The 17,666-nt window shown below is 39.7% G+C and overlaps 1 protein-coding gene across 1 annotated transcript in view; it reads left to right on the top strand.

Moving 5' to 3' along the window:
- tp53bp2a (tumor protein p53 binding protein, 2a) overlaps positions 1 to 17,666 on the top strand; it is a 36,087-nt gene that overhangs the window by 12,165 nt on the left and 6,256 nt on the right. Inside the window, exons 4-13 of the mRNA XM_016569930.1 lie at positions 2,201 to 2,268; positions 2,433 to 2,534; positions 2,607 to 2,781; positions 5,529 to 5,710; positions 5,784 to 5,954; positions 9,679 to 9,862; positions 10,556 to 10,666; positions 10,760 to 10,884; positions 12,080 to 12,464; positions 14,623 to 15,308. Coding sequence (XP_016425416.1) covers positions 2,201 to 2,268; positions 2,433 to 2,534; positions 2,607 to 2,781; positions 5,529 to 5,710; positions 5,784 to 5,954; positions 9,679 to 9,862; positions 10,556 to 10,666; positions 10,760 to 10,884; positions 12,080 to 12,464; positions 14,623 to 15,308 — 2,189 coding nt within the window. The remainder of the gene's footprint in view (positions 1 to 2,200; positions 2,269 to 2,432; positions 2,535 to 2,606; positions 2,782 to 5,528; positions 5,711 to 5,783; positions 5,955 to 9,678; positions 9,863 to 10,555; positions 10,667 to 10,759; positions 10,885 to 12,079; positions 12,465 to 14,622; positions 15,309 to 17,666) is intronic.

The raw sequence follows: 17,666 nt of genomic DNA, 5'->3' as shown, positions 1-17,666 counted from the left end.
CCATAGGTGTAATGGTTTTTATACTGTACAAACTGTTTGTGCTATTGCCCTACACCAACCCTAGCCCTAAACCTACCCCTTACAGGAAACTTTGTGCTATTTCAGATTTTCAATACACTCCATTCTTTTATTTATAAGCGTTTTGAAAAGTGGGGACATGGGGTAATGTCCTGAAAAGTCACCTTCTCCTTGTAATACCTATGTCATACCCTTGTCATTATACAAATTTATGTCCTCATTTGTCACAAAAACGCGCACACACACACACACAAGTGAGTTAAGTCAAAATGACTTAGGAATGTATCAGTGCTTGACAAAATATTATTTAATTTTTGTATTTAACATCCTTCAATTATTTAGCAACGGTCAACAGAAATGGCTGCCAACAACCAATCAAGTTGCAGCAGCTGATAAAAATAGCTGGTTATTATGAAGTTTAATTACAGGGTGTCTAGATGAGGCTATGTTTTACATAATCTTACATAATGAAATAATAATGATCTTACTTGCTCTGCCTTCTGGTGGTTTTACTACCATAACAGCTAGGCTCCAACAACTTTGGACAACAATATTGGATAATATTTTTAAAACATTGCACAACTCTATAGTAAAACGTTTATCTCAGTCATTGCTTAAAGGGGTCATGAAATGAGAAATCAGAATTTTCCTGGATCTTTTGACATAAGAGGCCATTGTGCTATAGAAACTAACTCAACAACTTATGCATTAGTCAAAAATGTTTTTCTAATTTACAAATTAATTTGTATTGCACATTTTGTACGCAGTGGTAATTCAGCCAGAACAATGCTGAAGATACATGTTTGGTATGTCTGTAAGATCAAATCGAATGGACTGACCATAAGGAGCACTGGGACTTTTCCTAATGGGCGAGTTGTCCTGATACAATGATGTGATTTTCACCTGTAGATTGAAATGCCAGCATTTTTTTACTGGTTGATTTTAGTCTCAGTCCATTTATAATGGTGTCAGTTTCTTTATGACGTGAATATGGAGATGTGCGTCTCCTGCTCATTTACCCACAGCCCTCTAAATCACAGAATGATGAAATGATCTTGGAGAAAAAAAAACACATTAAATATGATTAAGCATGTGTAAAAACCTTCAATATGACAAAAACAGTTTATTTACAGTCATGAAGGCTCTCAGGAGGTTACAAAGCAATATCTGCAGGACTCAATTCATGTAACATACTCTAATTTCACATCTGGCTGCATATACAGGATGTCCTTGTGTTCAAAAACAACTAGACTTGAGGGCATGCGGATCAAAACTCAGGGTTGGCGATGCATGTGATTGAATTTTTTATTATTTTTAACTTGACATGCCTTTTTAAAAAGTGGCACTCATGGCAAAGGACCCATCAAACTGTTTAAAGATGGCTGTGCATGTTTACATGGACCTAATATTAAAAACTGAGCAAGGAACAACTAAAAGGGAAAAGACAATATCTTTGTGTTGTGGCTAAACAGGCAGCGCTGTGGAATCGGTGGGCGGGGCCATCAAACTGTTTAAAGATGGCTGTGCATGTTTACATGGACCTAATATTAAAAACTGAGCAAGGAACAACTAAAAGGGAAAAGACAATATCTTTGTGTTGTGGCTAAACAGGCAGCGCTGTGGAATCGGTGGGCGGGGCTAAACAGGCAACGCTGTGGAATCGGTGGGCGGGGCTAAACAGGCAGCGCTTTGGAATCGGTGGGTGGGTCTAAACAGATGTAGAAGATGTAGAAGCAGGCATTGATCTTCTGAGGAGGCAGTGCTTATCCACACTATTACATCATAGAGTAGAACATTCCACAAGCTGTTGTTTTGGCAGACTGCCTTCAATATGAGCTGTTTTTAGACTAACGACAAAGTTTTGAGTTCTGAAACTGACAGGATGCTTCTATAGTACAATGCTCTCTTATATGTCAAATGATCAAGGGAAGTTAGGTTTCTCCGTTCGTGACCCCTTTAAAGAATTGGCTAATCATGAATCTGTTTTCCCACATCCGTTATGTGCACTGGCAGAATCCATTATCAGTCAAACCTTACGCTAACAAGTGCTCTGATTACAGTAATGCGTTACACTCATCAGTGTCTGTAAGCAGAGTTTTTAAATTGAAGTTGGCATCGTTCAGGTTTGCGCTTAGGTGTTTTCTGCAGTATCGCTGGGCTTGAACTTGTGTTTGTATTTCAGACTCCAGGACCTGGAATCAGAAGAGGAACGGCGTCAAGAAGCCCGCAGACAGACGGCCGGAGACTGGAGTGAGTCTGCCTGCACTCGTGTGCCTTTCATTTCCTCGTGCAACGTAATCCCGGGGTTTGACTCACACATATGAAGGCATGAGAGGAATGCAGTCGAGTCGAAAAGGAAATGGACGAGCTTGTGATGATTTCAGAGACTGATGTTGGCGTGTTGTGTTGTGCAGGTGAGCAGCCCGTGGATGGACATGACTCTAGCAGAGCTGCAGGACATGTCTGCCAGACAGCAGCGTCAGATTGACACCCAGCAGCAGCTCCTGGCCTCCAAGGTACAGGATAACACATCAGAACACATAAAAAATTATGCAAATAACAACCTGTCCTCTCACTGTCCTGAGCAGGAGCAGCGCTTGCATTTCCTGAAACAACAGGAGCACAGGCAGCTGCAGACCTCCTCGCAGCAGAAGAAACTGCAGCATCTGAGGGACGCGGTGGAGAAACAGGAGGCGCAGCTGAAGATGGTGCGAGCTCTGAAGGGACAGGTGGAGCAGAAACGCCTAAGCAATGGGAAACTCGGTGAGTTCTTCTGCTTTCTTCTGCCACTCCGAGTTGTTTAAATCATTGATACTTATTTTTTGTCATCGACAGCTTTGATCTTGCAAATCTCTGAATCTGTTTTTATGGACATGAGCAGATATATCACCTGGTGCATACATATATTTAGACAAAAACATATTTATTGTGGCCTCAAATTAAGAGTTTTGTTCCCTCGTTTTATTAATTTGTTCCCTCGCTAGTGGTCACAAATTAAAAAGGAGTTCCCACATGACCACATTATACTTATTCATTCTAGGGACGATTCATTCAACTCATGACGCGATACTGATTTCACAATATGATTTTCTTACTATTTTTTTTATAACAAATTTAAGACAAATTATAAATGAAAAGGTGTCCTTTTATTAATTCTCAGACAAAATGCTGCACTTTTCTTTGTGAAGTTGAAATACGTCAAGTAACAAAATTAAATAACAATTTTTTTAAAGGGCACCTATTATGCAAAATCCACTTTTACATGGTGTTGGACATAAATGTGTGTTGGCAGTGTGTGAACACAACCACCCTACAATGATAAAAATCCACCCACTCCTAATTTTTTAATCCTTGTTAAACCAAGTCAGTCTCACTCGGCCTGCCGTTTTGATTCTCACGCAGTGTGACGTCACATTGTTTAGGCCCCGCCCTCGTTTGGTAGCGCGGTCGATTGATCCGCGGCGATGATAGGTCTGTGCGGCGCGAGCTCTGTAACATCGCGCTGTTTCGTCCCAATTTCAGTGCATTTGGCTTCCCATATGTACAGCTAAACACCGGTTCTCTCGCTCTGTTATGTTGCTTCTACCAGCTGTTTATTGCTGTAGATATGCAATGCAGAGAGACGTATACACGACGCCCTCTTCTGCAGCTCATTTGCATTTAAAGTGATACACTCCAAAACAGCTCTTTTTTTAGACACACCCCAAAAATGACATTTTCCAGCTGTTATAATAAATGCTCCGTTGGGTATTTTGGGCTGAAACTTCACAGACACATTCTGGGGACACACAAGTCCAATATTACATCTTTGAAAAAGGGGCATAATAGGTGCCCTTTAACAAATCCCAAATCAAATAAATAACACAATTAACAGAAATCTCTTCATATAGACAAACTAAGGCTTTGTCTGTGCACTTTCCATTTAAAATGAGAGGCAACCTCTGCATTTTAATCATAATACAAACAAAGAGGCTGCAGACATACAGAATGAGCAGTTTTTGATTTAACACTAGAACTACCAAGGCAGTCATTTTGACCGTTTTTACATTTTAAAATGTAATAACTTTGTTGAAATAAAACCCATATAACTATAATGCCCTGACTTTTCCTAAATGTGTGTATATTTTATTATAACATTGTTATTTTATTAAAATGACAAAACACAAAAGAGTTCTGAGTATTTCTACCTTGAATAACCAAAGCGGTCAAATTGACCGTTCGCATTACAGACGGCGTATAATTTCTGCTTTTGCGACTTTTTGCCGCGTTTGAAGATGCACGCCACTGTTGCCTAGCAACTTTTGTTCTAGTTGTTTTTATATTCGATTGCTAAGCTAAAATTCCTGTTCATAAAAAAGGTGAAATAAAACAAACTAATTAGGCTTTTTTTTTAGCGACAGTGACAATGTTTATTATTATCTATACAATCATAACAGATCCCTTTATTCACGGATCACGATTCCAGTGGTGGCTGCATAGAATTGTTTCCAATTCATCTGATCCAAACATTTCCAATAACTCCAGAGCGTTGTAAAGTACAAAAGTAAAAATGTATTGAAAAAATTCACAACATGTTTTATCTACAGAAATAATCCGCTTCGGTTCATATTTGTTGGCATTTAGACTTTCAAATACAACGTTTTCACTGCGGTGAAAAACTTTTGCTCTCCCGCTTGCCGGACACAAAGCGAGACACGCACATTCGGGAGCGGTCTTATGTAACTCTTACACAATTAAATATTACAAATAATATAGTTTTTTTTTTAATATGACAACAGACATTCAAAGCTTTGTTGTAAAACCTCAAAAGAAGCTTCGAATGTAAATATGATATGACAAAAATGGCATTCAGTTCAGTCTAGTATGAACGGTCAGAATGACCGCTATGGCCATTCTAGTAGTTATAGAATTCCGGTAGTTGTAGTGTTAATCATTTAGATTGAATAATTTAGAAATCTCAAGCAAAAAGAGAATGGTCTGACTTTAGCTTTGTGAAATTATGCTACATAAAACATCTGAACAAAACAAAAACAGCAGACGGGCTGAATGAGATGCAGTTTCACTCTGGAACAGCAGCGATACAGTGTTTACTTGATTGCTGCTTTAATATGCATTATACAGAGATGAGATGAAAAGAAAATACTATAAACTTTTCTGATGACAGTCAGTTCCAATCAACCCCCAATTGTACAGTATTTCGTTCATTTAACATCTCAACCGACTTGAATCGTCACACATTTGTTTCAAATTTTTAACCGGTTCTGAGTGCACCGTTACATCCCTAGTTCATTCCCTCGTTAATAAATTAATAGAATGAGGCAATGATTTAGTACAATGTGGCCACAATAACTATTTTTTTGTCTGCATGTCGTGTGGGGCTCCATACATGGGCGTCTAAATATGTTTGGATATTCTTGTGTGCGATCATCTCACATTCAGTGTTTTCAGTGCAGGCTGAAGGATCTTCAGCTCAGGCAGTGGAAGTTATTCTGTGTGTGTGTTTGTTTTAGTCGAGCAGGTGGAACAGATGAACAATCTGCACCTTCAGAAGCAGAAGGAGCTGGTAGTCGCCGTGTCTAAAGTGGAAGACCTGAGCAAACAGCTGGAGACCCTAAAAAACGGCCAGCTGGATGCACTTCACAGTAACCACAGCTCTGTGGCCGAGCTGGATAGACTCTACAGGGAACTACAGGTAAGAGCCAAGGAGGTGAAGATCACAGCCTCAGGCCTCTGTACGAAACATCTCACCTGTGTGTGTTCACCAGATGAGGAAGAACATGAACCTGGATCAGAGCGCTAAACTGCAGCAGCAGAGAGAGAACCTGAACAAGAGGAACCAGGAGGTGGCCAGCATGGACAGACGAGTCGGTGAGCTGCGAGATCGCCTGTGGAAGAAGAAAGCTGCCCTACAGCAGAAAGAGAACCTTCCTGTCAGCGTGAGCCATTTCTCCTGTTCACACCAGCCAATACATTCATGCGAATTACAAGTCTGCATTTACATGCATGCATTTAGCAGACACTTTTATCCAAAGCAACTTTTATGTTTTATTAACAAAGTTCGAGAGGAGCACATTCAGATAACCAGAGTTTATTGAGGCAAAAGTCTAGGGCTGCCCCCTAATAGTGGACTAACCGTTAGTCGACCAGAAGAGGCTTGGCCGACCAAAATTTTATTAGTCGCAGAAAAATTTTAAATTTTTTAAAAATCCACAGGTGAAGTCATGCAGTTCGTTAACGGCTAGTCTTTGTGGTAATACAGTACATCAGGCAGGACATCCAATCACTCACCTTTCATTCATCGACCTCAAATATGGCTTATCATCTGAAACATGTTAGTAGCAGCAACTTTACATGGCAATCTGATGTTAACCTAGAGAAATGTGCGCTATTCAGTGTCTGTGCAGTGTGTGGAAGCTGAACAGTAGCTCACTGCAGGACAGATGGAGGCGCCGGTGCAGTCGCTTGCTCTTAAAATACTCTGTCATTTTTGCTCATGCACATAAGAGTAATACATCTTTCAAATCTGTAAAGACTCTACGTTTATTTGTGTGCACTCACAATAACAACAAAACATTGCGCTTTTGTAAAATAATGAAAGCACACATGATGCGCTTTCTGCCGTCTCGGTCTCTGTGAACTCGAGTGTGAAACTCATTGTATATCTTTTGCCTTACAGACATTAAAAATATATCTATAGCGAGTGAAATGTCTAAATTCAAATAAACCAATTCAAATGGAAGACAAATATTCTCGAAAACCGAAAACAAAGAAAGCACTAGTTTATCAAAGTACTAAAATGTTAATGCAGTCTCCTTACTGTTTTTCCCGACACATTCATAATCATTACTTCTGCCGGTGCACTGTGGCAAGCTTTATGCGTGTGCTTGAGTGCTTATTAGGCTATGTAGGCAATTAAAGGCGCATTATAATGATTTAAATGGTTTATTAATAAATGTGCGATTAGTCGACTGATTCTTAAAATGAACGACTACTAGTCAACCAGAAAAATCTTTAATCGAGAGCAGCCCTACAAAAGTCGTAGTTAATAGCAAGAATGAGACCTTAAAGGGGTGGTTGACTTTTTTTTTTTCTAGGCTTGATTGTGTTTATGGGGTGCAGTCTAACATGTGTTAATTCTTCGTTTTTAAAAAAGCGCATTATTTTTCACATAATTTACCTTTTATTCTTCACCGCTCTGTCTCTTCTCCTTTGAACGCTCAGATGATTTCCTGCTTTTATGAAGCCCCTCCCTCAGAAATAGGCGATGGGCTCTGATTGGTTAGCTAGCCCAGTGTGTTGTGATTGGCTAAACCGCCTCTAGTGCGCGTCTAACCGTCCCGCACTCTGTGTTTGCTGCGTAAAAACATGAGTTGATATTTGCATTGATCTGACCATAAACAGCAAGAAAGGCTTACTGGAAATGCAAAATCATTCTCTGCCACGAGGTGGCGCTTTAGGAGCACCGAAATAATGCGGTTTCCCCGGTAACAGCTGTACACAAAGCAGCTCCGTGCTCATAAATGCTGCTTTATCAGGAATTATAGGTAAGGACCCGTGGGAGATCTGTATTTAAGATAGCCCGTCGGGCAGAGTGGTGATATATTTTGGTAGCCCGACTGGTAAACACAATAGCCACGGGACGTCAGGCTAGCGATTTTGCGAGCCCTGACACATAAAGTGTATAATTGGAACACAGTTTATTGGAGCTGATGATCTGATGATCTGAATGAAAGTGAGAGAGAGGGAGAGAGATGCAGAGCAAGGGGACGCGAGGAACAGGATTAAAGGGGTCCTATTATGCTCTTTTACAAAGTCTTTGTTTTGGGGGTGTACTAGAACAGGCTCTCATACAAGGTTGTTCGAAAAACACATTATTTTTCACATATTTTACATTATTAAAACACCTCTCTCCCCAGTCTGGCATGAACGGCTCGAATAGTTCCTGTATCAAATGAAGGCCTGCCTTCTGAAATAGGAAATGTGCTGTGATTGGTTAGCTGGGCCAGTGTGTGTTGTGATTGGTTAGCTGGGCCAGTGTGTGCTGTGATTGGTTATGGCGTCGTTAATATTGCTTATCAGTTTGAGCCCAATTGAGACCCAGAGAATATTATTGAAGAGGATCGTGCAGAACCTGTGCAAGCACGGCTCTTAATGGTATGTTTTTTATTTGTAGTTGTCGCATACTTTTAGATACGCTGCCTGTTATTTGTTGCTAACATAAATGCTAATGCTTATGTTAGCTTTTAATATAAAGTTTTATCCTGATTAAAGCTTTAATACAGCACCGCATTCCATGTTTAACGCTTCTCATAGCTATGTGAAAAATGTCTGTCTATACACACTTTGCAGATCTTTTTTATGCTCAAACAGCAACATTACAGACTAACTAAAGTTGAAAAAGCATAATAGGACCCCTTTAAGAACCGCTGCTTTAGTTTAGAACATTGATTTTGAAACTTGTGAATCCAATAGAATCGTTAGAAGACAGAATCGCAATTCATATATGAATACATTTTTTCATGCACCCCTAGTTTTGATGGCAAGGCAACAACTCTTCCTCTTTAAAGCAGCGCAACATGGCCCCGCCCCCTTTGTTGCATTAAACTGCCATAATTTTAAAAGACAATATCTCCGTTTGCATTGAACTTTCAGCGTCGTACCTTTGCATATATCGTTTATGCTCAAACAGCAACATTACACACTAACTAACGTTAAAAAAGTGAAATCGCAATCAACCACCCTTTTAAAATAAAGTGTGACCGAAAAAAGTTAAACCTCTTATACTGTATTATGACAACACTTTTTTGCAACCTATTTCAATATCGTGGTAATACCGTATACTGTGATAAAAGCATTAGCAATTATAGCCAACATGAAAATTTGATACCGTCATGCCTACAATCAATGTAATGTTGTTATATATAAAGTTGTCAGTATAAAATGGTTATATGGGCTTTTGGCCATGTGATATTGGGAATGTAAATCAACCTTGAGTGCTTAAAAAAAAATAATTTAAATTAAGAAATTTTATTGACTTTTGAAGATTTTATGAACTTAATTCAGTAAGTGCTTTCTACTAGAACACATTGTACATATGAGTCAGAACAATCAAGGTTTTAAAGTGATTTTTAGCCAGAGCAAGGGCTTTTAGTATATTTTTTGTGCCTCTTATGGCCTGTAGATGGCGATATCCTGAAAAACAGAGGCCTTCAGAACATGTTCACAAGTTTCATTAAAATACACAAAGCTGCAGCTTCAATTATTGTTTGAAATATCAAAAAAGTACTACTTTTGGAATGTCAAAAATGATCCCGAGGACAAATTTCCAAATTTTATTCCAATACAGCCGTTTGTGAAACCTTTTTTGGAAAATTCCCAAATTCAGTCAGGCATTATGGATGACTATGGATGTTACACCATTAAGGACTCTGAAAAGAAAGCAGGATCATGGGCAGATTTGACAGATTTTATAAGTAGGGATACAGGTGCTTGACAGGTTTAACATTTGGTTGTTTCGCAAAATTGATTTACTGTTGCTTTAGATTTTTTGAAAATCTCATTATTTGAATAACGTGCACACAGAGTCCGTTGTGATTTCACATTGTCCTTGTTCTGCCGTGATCGGTGTGTGGTTTCACTGCTGATGTGTTCTTATTCCAGTTGCCTTCAGATGCCCAGACAGCGCAGCAGACAGGACCGTCCCGTGTGGCTGCTGTCGGCCCTTACATCCAGTCCTCTACGATGCCCAGGGGCCCCCTTAAACAGGACCTGCTCATTAAACACGCTTACCCAGACGGCACAGCGACTGTACCGCATCAGGGCAAGAGCACTCACCCGGACTCAGGTTTGCAGATCACCCGTTTACCCAACCGAGAGAACTGGGCTGTCTGTTTAGGGTGTTCAGTTAGTGTGGTCTAACTATTAAAATGGTAATATAATTCTCTATGTGTAATTCTAAAGTTTCATGTTTACCGCAGGTTAGCAGTAGAGATGGCAAACATGCATTCAAAAACATGTTGATCTGATTTTTGTGTTAGGTTCTAATTGAGATGCACTAATTGTCTGTGATGCACTTTTGTACAAAACAGTGTCAATCTTGTGCATTTGGCCAAAATACTACACAGATGCACAACTAGCAGCTTTAACAAAACAGACAAAAATAACAAATATACTACAAGATAACAGTAACTTAGACTTGAACACATCTCATTCTCCCCTTCCATCTTTTATGGTGAAGTAATTGGGCTCATTGTGCAACATCGTTAAAATGTCTTTTCACATCTTTATCCACTGTGTTTTTTTCCCAGAGTTTTTTCCTTTACTGAATCTGTAGGTATGTTGAGGATACGAATGAGGATAAATGAATCTCGCATGTGCACGAGAGAGCCATGAAGTGCACGTTTGCAAAGCATATAAAATAATGATCTGCTGTATTACACTCATGCAGTCATGTATAAATGGATTTGTAGTGTCTGTGTGACTAATTTGAAAAAAAATTAGCCTGAAGTGTAATTCTGTCTGCCATGTCTGCGTTCAGGCAAGGTATCCTCAAAGATGTCTAACTGGAGTTCAGCAGCTACGAAGACAGGCAGTAATCTTGGGTCGTCCAGTCTGCCCCGCATGGTGACCCAGGCATCTAAAAACCAAGGTGACCCTCCACACCTCGCATCCCCATTGGATGTGTAACACCCAGTTAGTCTGTGTTTAAATGTATTGTGAATTCTTCTGCTCCCCATACCAGATAACACAGACGTGTTGAAGCGGGACCCCAGGGTGCGCCCGGCCTCCATGTTTGAGTCCGTTGATCCACCGGCAGCTTCTTTACGGAAGAACCAGAGCAGCGAGGACCTTGCGAGAGACGCCCAGGTAGTGCCCAGACAGTGCCCAGACGTCATATCGAATTGCATTTCATAATACAAGTTCTCTTGTGTTCAATACTTTCTTAATACCTGAACAATACCAGGTTGACATTTAAAGAGGTCATGAACTGCCTCTGTTTTTATTTTGTTCTCTGAGGTCCACTTATAATGTCATCAAGATTTATACATCAAAAAACATCATAATTTTGAAGTAATAAGCTATTTTCTATCCTGTTTTTAACCCCCCTCATCAGAACGCTCTGTTTGAATAGATGCGGAGGATTGTAGACTCGGAAGTAAACACACACTGCTGTGACTGGCTAACAGTTGTGTATGTTTGACAGTCTACATCCTTCACGAATGGACGCTGCTGTGATTTAGGTCAAAAACGCATAAATAACTATTTAATGCATATTAAATGATCATTAATAACAGACAAAGCAATAGTGATCACGTAGTAAAAACAGTTACTCACACTTGTGTTGCGTCATTACTGTCGATCCAATGTAGTCGCACAGCATTGTGTTTTAGTTTCAGTCTTTCTGAAAATACCGCATTGAGTTGTGCCTTGTTTGTAAACGAATCCGCGGTAAAATGAAGTGAACAAAGGACTTCTTACTGACGTGGTCTGGAACTTCATTAAAAATAAAGTTCATTCACTCTTTCCTAACGTTGGCATCAGAAGGAAGGAGATACAAAGACTTTTTCCACAACTTGGCTCTGCACAGCGTCTTGTTGTCTTCATTGTCTTCGTTCCTATCTTCATTGTTTGGTTTCTGCATAGACCTGCATGTTCGGTGGGCGGAGCTAAACAGGCAGCGCTGTAGAATCGGTGGGCGGGGCTAAACAGGCAGCTATGAAGAATCGGTGGGTGGGGCTAAACAGGCAGTGATGTAGAATCTGTGGGCGGGGCTAAACAGGCAGTGGTATAGAAGCAGGCGTTGATCTTCTTCTGCAGAGGTGGTGCTTATCCACACTATTACATCATAGAGTAGAACATTCCACAAGCTGTCATTTTGGCAGATTGCCTTCAATATGAGCTGTTTTTAGACTAACGACAAAGTTTTTAGTTCTGAAACTTACAGAATGTTTTTATAGTACAATGGCCTCTTATATATCAAAAGATCAAGGTAAGTTTGGTTTCTCAGTTCATGACCCCTTTAAAAGTCCCCAGTGACACTTTGATATGTCCTTTCATTCAGAGCACTGTCAAGAACACCGTCAAGGTTCCTCCTCCAGTTCCCACTAAACCGAAACAGGCCAACCTTCCCTCTGGTGGCCAGATGGGATACGGCAAGACGGCCGGCACCTTCCCTGGGAAGAAGAGTAAGTCTTCCGCTCAGCAGCCGCCCGCTGGCGTCCAGTCTGGTGGTACTTTACCCCTGCCCTCCAAACTGGAGGCTCCCCCAGCTGCCACCATACACCCCTTCAGCCCCGAGCCTCCTGGAGCCAAAGACTCCGGCGGGCAGCTCCTGCACAAGCCGCAGATGCTGACCACCAGCTCCATCTACTCCATGTACACGCAGCCGCAGGGCGTGCAGGGAGCGCTGAGCCGAGCCCAGAACCACGGCAGCAACTTCATCAGCGGTGAGAGACGCTTGTGTTCACCAGGACTTTCAAATCATTTAGCACACAGATGAGTACATTCAACATATATGACTGGATTCATCCTGACTGCCCTTTCACATCAAACTCACACCAGAATAATAGATGCTGCAACACTCAGAACTAGGGTTGGATATCGTTTGAATTTGATCAGTTCCAATTCCGATTCATATCGATCCCCAGTTTCGATTCCAATGTGGTTTAAAAAAGAGGTTGTAGTTCTCTCACAATTCTGAAGAAAATATGTTAGACAACTAAACAACATCTCATGGAATTTATGCATGGAATGATTCAATGACTCACTCAAGAATTACTTGTTTCATTACTGGATGAATCAGTGTTGTTGAATGAATCTCTTGAATGAATGATTACTAATCATAGGGCTTACATTTCCTCAGTTATTCAAAAAGCAGCTACAGAAAACGGACAAAGAACATTTACATCATCAAAGAACATCATCACTGACTTCAGTCTAGTGCGAGTTTATGCACTTTAAAAAACATTCCCGCTATAATCAGTGAAGCTGTCTAAACTCTACTATGATGAATAAATCTCTTATACTTGCATCGAATGCACATCTGCACGTTGTAGTTTAGAATTAACTCGCTAAAAAACAAAACTCCGCTGCTTCAGCGATGACTCATCTGAATGCCTCTGATTGGCCATTGCGGTCATAAGCTCAGCGGAATCGTGTGTGATTGGTTATAATGCGCAACAATGTAAAAACGAGGAAAAAGAAATATGATGGAACAAATAAGCCCTAATATTAATTAGATAGTATTACTAGCCTGATAATAACAATAAAATTAAGAAGAATCGTCTCATTATCGTCAAAGGGATCATCCACAGGCGATATCTCTATCGTTGATATACAATACTATCGTCTATCAGCAGTATCAGCACAACCCTAGCCTTAATTAGTATGTACTAACATTAAACTATGATTTACTGTGTAATTACATGTTGTTCTGGAAGATTTCAACTATGGTTAGCTTTAGCAGTAAGGGTAGGTTAGGGTTAGGATTATAGAGGCTAGAGGCTACGGTTAGGAGTAAAGTTAACCGTGTAACTACAAACATTAATTAAATACAAGTACTTTAAATGTACTTAAAATGCACCAACATGCATATACATAAGTATATTGTATCAAATACTTGAAGGGATAGTTCACTCAAAAATGAAAATTTAGCCTCAAGTTGTTTTCAAACCTGTATGTGTTTCTTCTGTTGAACACAAAAGTACATATCCTGAAGAATGTTGGTAACCAAACAGTTGCTGGTGGCTATTGACTTCCATAGTATGGGGGAAAAAAAACACTGGAATTCAATGGGGACCATCCACTCACGTACTTAACAGAAAGAAACGTTTGCTTTGTTGAGGTCTTTCAAACTCCTGAAACAAAATCCTGATTCCTGATTTTTTCAAAAGGATGTCAAACTAGTTTGTTCTGTGATTTTGCTTTTATATTGGGGCCTTCCTCCATCCATCTACAATTTTCCAAACTGCTTTATCCTCTGCAGGGTCACGGGGGGCTTGAGTCAATCCCAGCGCCTTAATCTAGCTTTCTAATAAACTTTACATTGTGCGCTATGAGTGTTGTTTGTTTAATCGCAACATATAATCATTGCTGTTAATAGTGTTCACCATCTGTTTGATTACATGTCAGTAACTAACTGCGTTAATTTTACTGTACATTTCTGCCATATGGACATCAACTTGACATAGTCACCACTGATAAGTTACAGCATAACTGACGCGCTGCGAGGATAACAAAAGATTAGGCTACTTACTCCTCAATTTTTTTTTTTTAAACAGGTCTATTATACAATGAATTATAGGCAGAATTATAGTGAATTGACTGAGATTAAGACGTTCACCGGCATAACTCAAAGTTTGCACGTTGGTTGTGTGATATCCATTGGCTTGCCTTCATGGTTCACATGAACATACCCCCCCCCACCGTATCGAAAACGTACCGAACCGTGACACCATTGTGTCATATCGAACCGAACTGTAATTTTGTGAACCGTTACACCCCTAACTGTGGCTTTGGATAAAAGTGTAAGAACATTCTAAACACAAAGTTATTTGTTACTCTTTTGTTTAGTTGACAGTTGTTCTTGTCTTGATGCACATGCAGTTTATGGGAAGCCAGTGACCCCCGCAGGCCAGCACCCAGAGAACCCCTACCTGGACTCGTCCAGTGCCCCCGAAGCAGAGAAGGACCCCAGCGCTGGAGCATCTGAGAGCGAGCGGACCCCCAGACCTCTGAGTCCCACCAAACTCCTGCCCTTCATCTCCAACCCCTACCGGCACCAGAGCGACGTCGACCTCGAGGCCCTCAGGAAGAAGCTCTACAATGCGCCGAGACCCCTGAAGAAACGCAGCTCCATCACAGAGCCCGAGGGCCCGGGCGGCCCCAACATCCAGAAGCTGCTGTACCAGAAGACGACTCTGGCCGCGATGGAGACCGCGGTGACTCCTCCAGGAGAAGAGGAGAAGGAGACGCCCGCAGATGCTCAGAGAGTGGATGAAGCTTCACTGGAGGGAGCAGAGCAGGCTGTTCCTGAGCCGGCGGAGTCCACAGCCGCTCCAGACACTGGAGGAGAGGACATGCCTCCTCCACCTCCTCCACACCCCGCCCCGCTCTTACCTCCACCACCCCAGCCAGACAGCCCTCCTCCTCCACCTCCTCCTGACAGCTTCCTGGAGGACTTCCCTCCGTATCCTCCTCCTCCGTATCCCAGCGGTGCTGAGCACGAGGCTCCAGAAGACACCTTCAGCATGAAGCCACCAGAGGTCACTGGACAGGTTCCCTCTCCACCGGTAAGTGCCCTAAATAAGGCTTGGGCGATATCCAGTGTTAGGAAGGTTACTTTGGAAATGTAATAGGGTACAGATTACAAGTTACCCCATCTAAAATGTAACTATTTCAATTACTTTATTGAAGTAATGTAACTGGTTACATTTGATTACTTTTTGATTCTAAATTTGTAATGTTTTCAGCTGTTAATCATTTCCAAACCTGTAAAGCAGGCAGGGTTAACCTTACAGTTGTGCTCAACGCTGATTATTGTCACTTTTGAAATCCTTCCTCACTTGAATTGAGATTATAATAATTAAATTTTAAAGCACAGCCACCGCAAAATCAGACTTACTTTGAGGTCATTCTGAGGTTAAATACAGATTTAACCATAACAAGAAATAGTTTAGTAGCTCATTTTTGCATAGAAACACTGGCATTTAACAATGGCTTGGAAAAAAGTTAATCTTAAAAAATAAAGCACATGCATAAACCCAAATAGGAAATAAAACCGTTATGGAATAAGCATGTGTCCTAAACTCCTGAAACACTGGTGTCTCATATTTTAGAGCAGTCACTGCAATTTATGAAAGAAATCAATTAAATCTGTATGTGGGTGTGTGAAAAAATTCAGATGTAACCCTCTTTATAATCGTTAACATTTTCATATGTAACTGTAATTTAATTACACATTTTTTTCTCAGTAACTGTAACTGATTACAATTACTTTTATTTTGTAATTAAATTACGTAATTGCTATAATACCGTTTTTAAATATATTTAAATATTTGCATAGATATATCTGGAAACACTGGCATCTAGTAATGCCTTGGGAAAAAAAAAATAAAGCATATACATAAACCCAAATAGTAAATAAAACTATTAATTCAATCAATTAAGCATGTGTCCTATTCTGTGTCCTAAACTCCTGAAACATTGGTGTCTCATATTTTAGAGCAGTCACTGCAATTTATGAAAGAAATCAATTAAATCTGTATGTGGGTGTGTGAAAAAATTCAGATGTAACCCTCTTTATAATCGTTAACATTTTCATATGTAACTGTAATTTAATTACACATTTTTTTCTCAGTAACTGTAACTGATTACAATTGCATTTGTTTTGTAATTAAATAACGTAATTTAGTTACATGTAACTAGTTACTCCTCAACACTGGCGATATGGCAAAAAATAAAAATCTTGATTTTTCAGAACGTTTGACCGATTCTCGATTTTTTTTTTTACGATTTTTATCTAGTCAACTTGAAAATGTAACTACAACATGATTCAAGTAATTTTTTACTAACCCTCTAATTAAAGAAAATTCTATTCCAAGTGCAGCACACATGAAGTTGTCAACATTATGTAAATGTTAAACAAATCACTTGTTAAATCGGTTATCTGTTAAATCTGTTAAACCGTTATCACCGGCATATTGTCAAAGTGTCTAATTCTAATGTTTGGTAGTATTTCTATTCAAAATTGCGATTCTTCGATTTAAAAAAAAATAAAATTGTGGCAAAACATTAAATTCGAATTAATCAATAAAATCCTCTCCTGTACAGTGAATACTTTATCCATTATAAACCTCAGCCAGCCGGATCTAGTTATCATCTCAAAGCCAAATGCAGTGTGTTTTTTCAGTATGATTTTGATTAAATGCATCTTTTGACTGATCACGTAAGTTCCAGTGTTTTGCATATTAATTCTGCCACTAGTCAAAATGGGTTTGTGTTTGTAAGTCACATGACTAATTTAACTGACCAGTGGCCTTTAGATTACACATACAATGACAAAACTGGTAATTAAGGGCTATTATCAACAATATTGACTTAAGTAAAAAAAAAATACACTCACTGCTCTAACGTTAATTATTTAGGTGTATTTAAATACCAATTAATCCAAATGCAGAGCTGCTGCTCCTTTAATTAGTATTAATCTATCTAATAATTGCTCAGGGAGACTTGGGATTCACTTTTTACCCATAATACTTTCCTCTTGTGCTCTGAGATAATTTCTGTGAGTGAGAAAACAGCCAACTCCTAAATTCTGTGTTGGTACTTCAGCATGTCACAAAAAAAGTAGTTTGGAAACACTGAGAAAAAGGACTGTCAACAAATATGGTGTCAGAATTACACGTGTCCATATTCATATATGTGACCCAGGAGCACAAAAGCAGTGTTAAGTCGCTGGGGTATATTTGTAGCAATAGCCAACAATACATTGTATGGGTCAAAATTATACATTTTTCTTTTATGCCAAAAATCATTAGGATATTAAGTAAAGATCGTGTTCCTTGAAGATATTTTGTAAATTTCCTACCGTAAATATATCAAAACTTAATTTTTGATTAGTAATATGCATTGCTAAGAACTTCATTTGG

This window comes from Sinocyclocheilus rhinocerous, unplaced genomic scaffold (assembly GCF_001515625.1).
Source record: "Sinocyclocheilus rhinocerous isolate Xijiao unplaced genomic scaffold, SAMN03320098_v1.1 scaffold3824, whole genome shotgun sequence".
Lineage (NCBI taxonomy): Eukaryota > Metazoa > Chordata > Actinopteri > Cypriniformes > Cyprinidae > Sinocyclocheilus > Sinocyclocheilus rhinocerous.
This window is presented reverse-complemented; position numbering and strand designations above follow the sequence as displayed.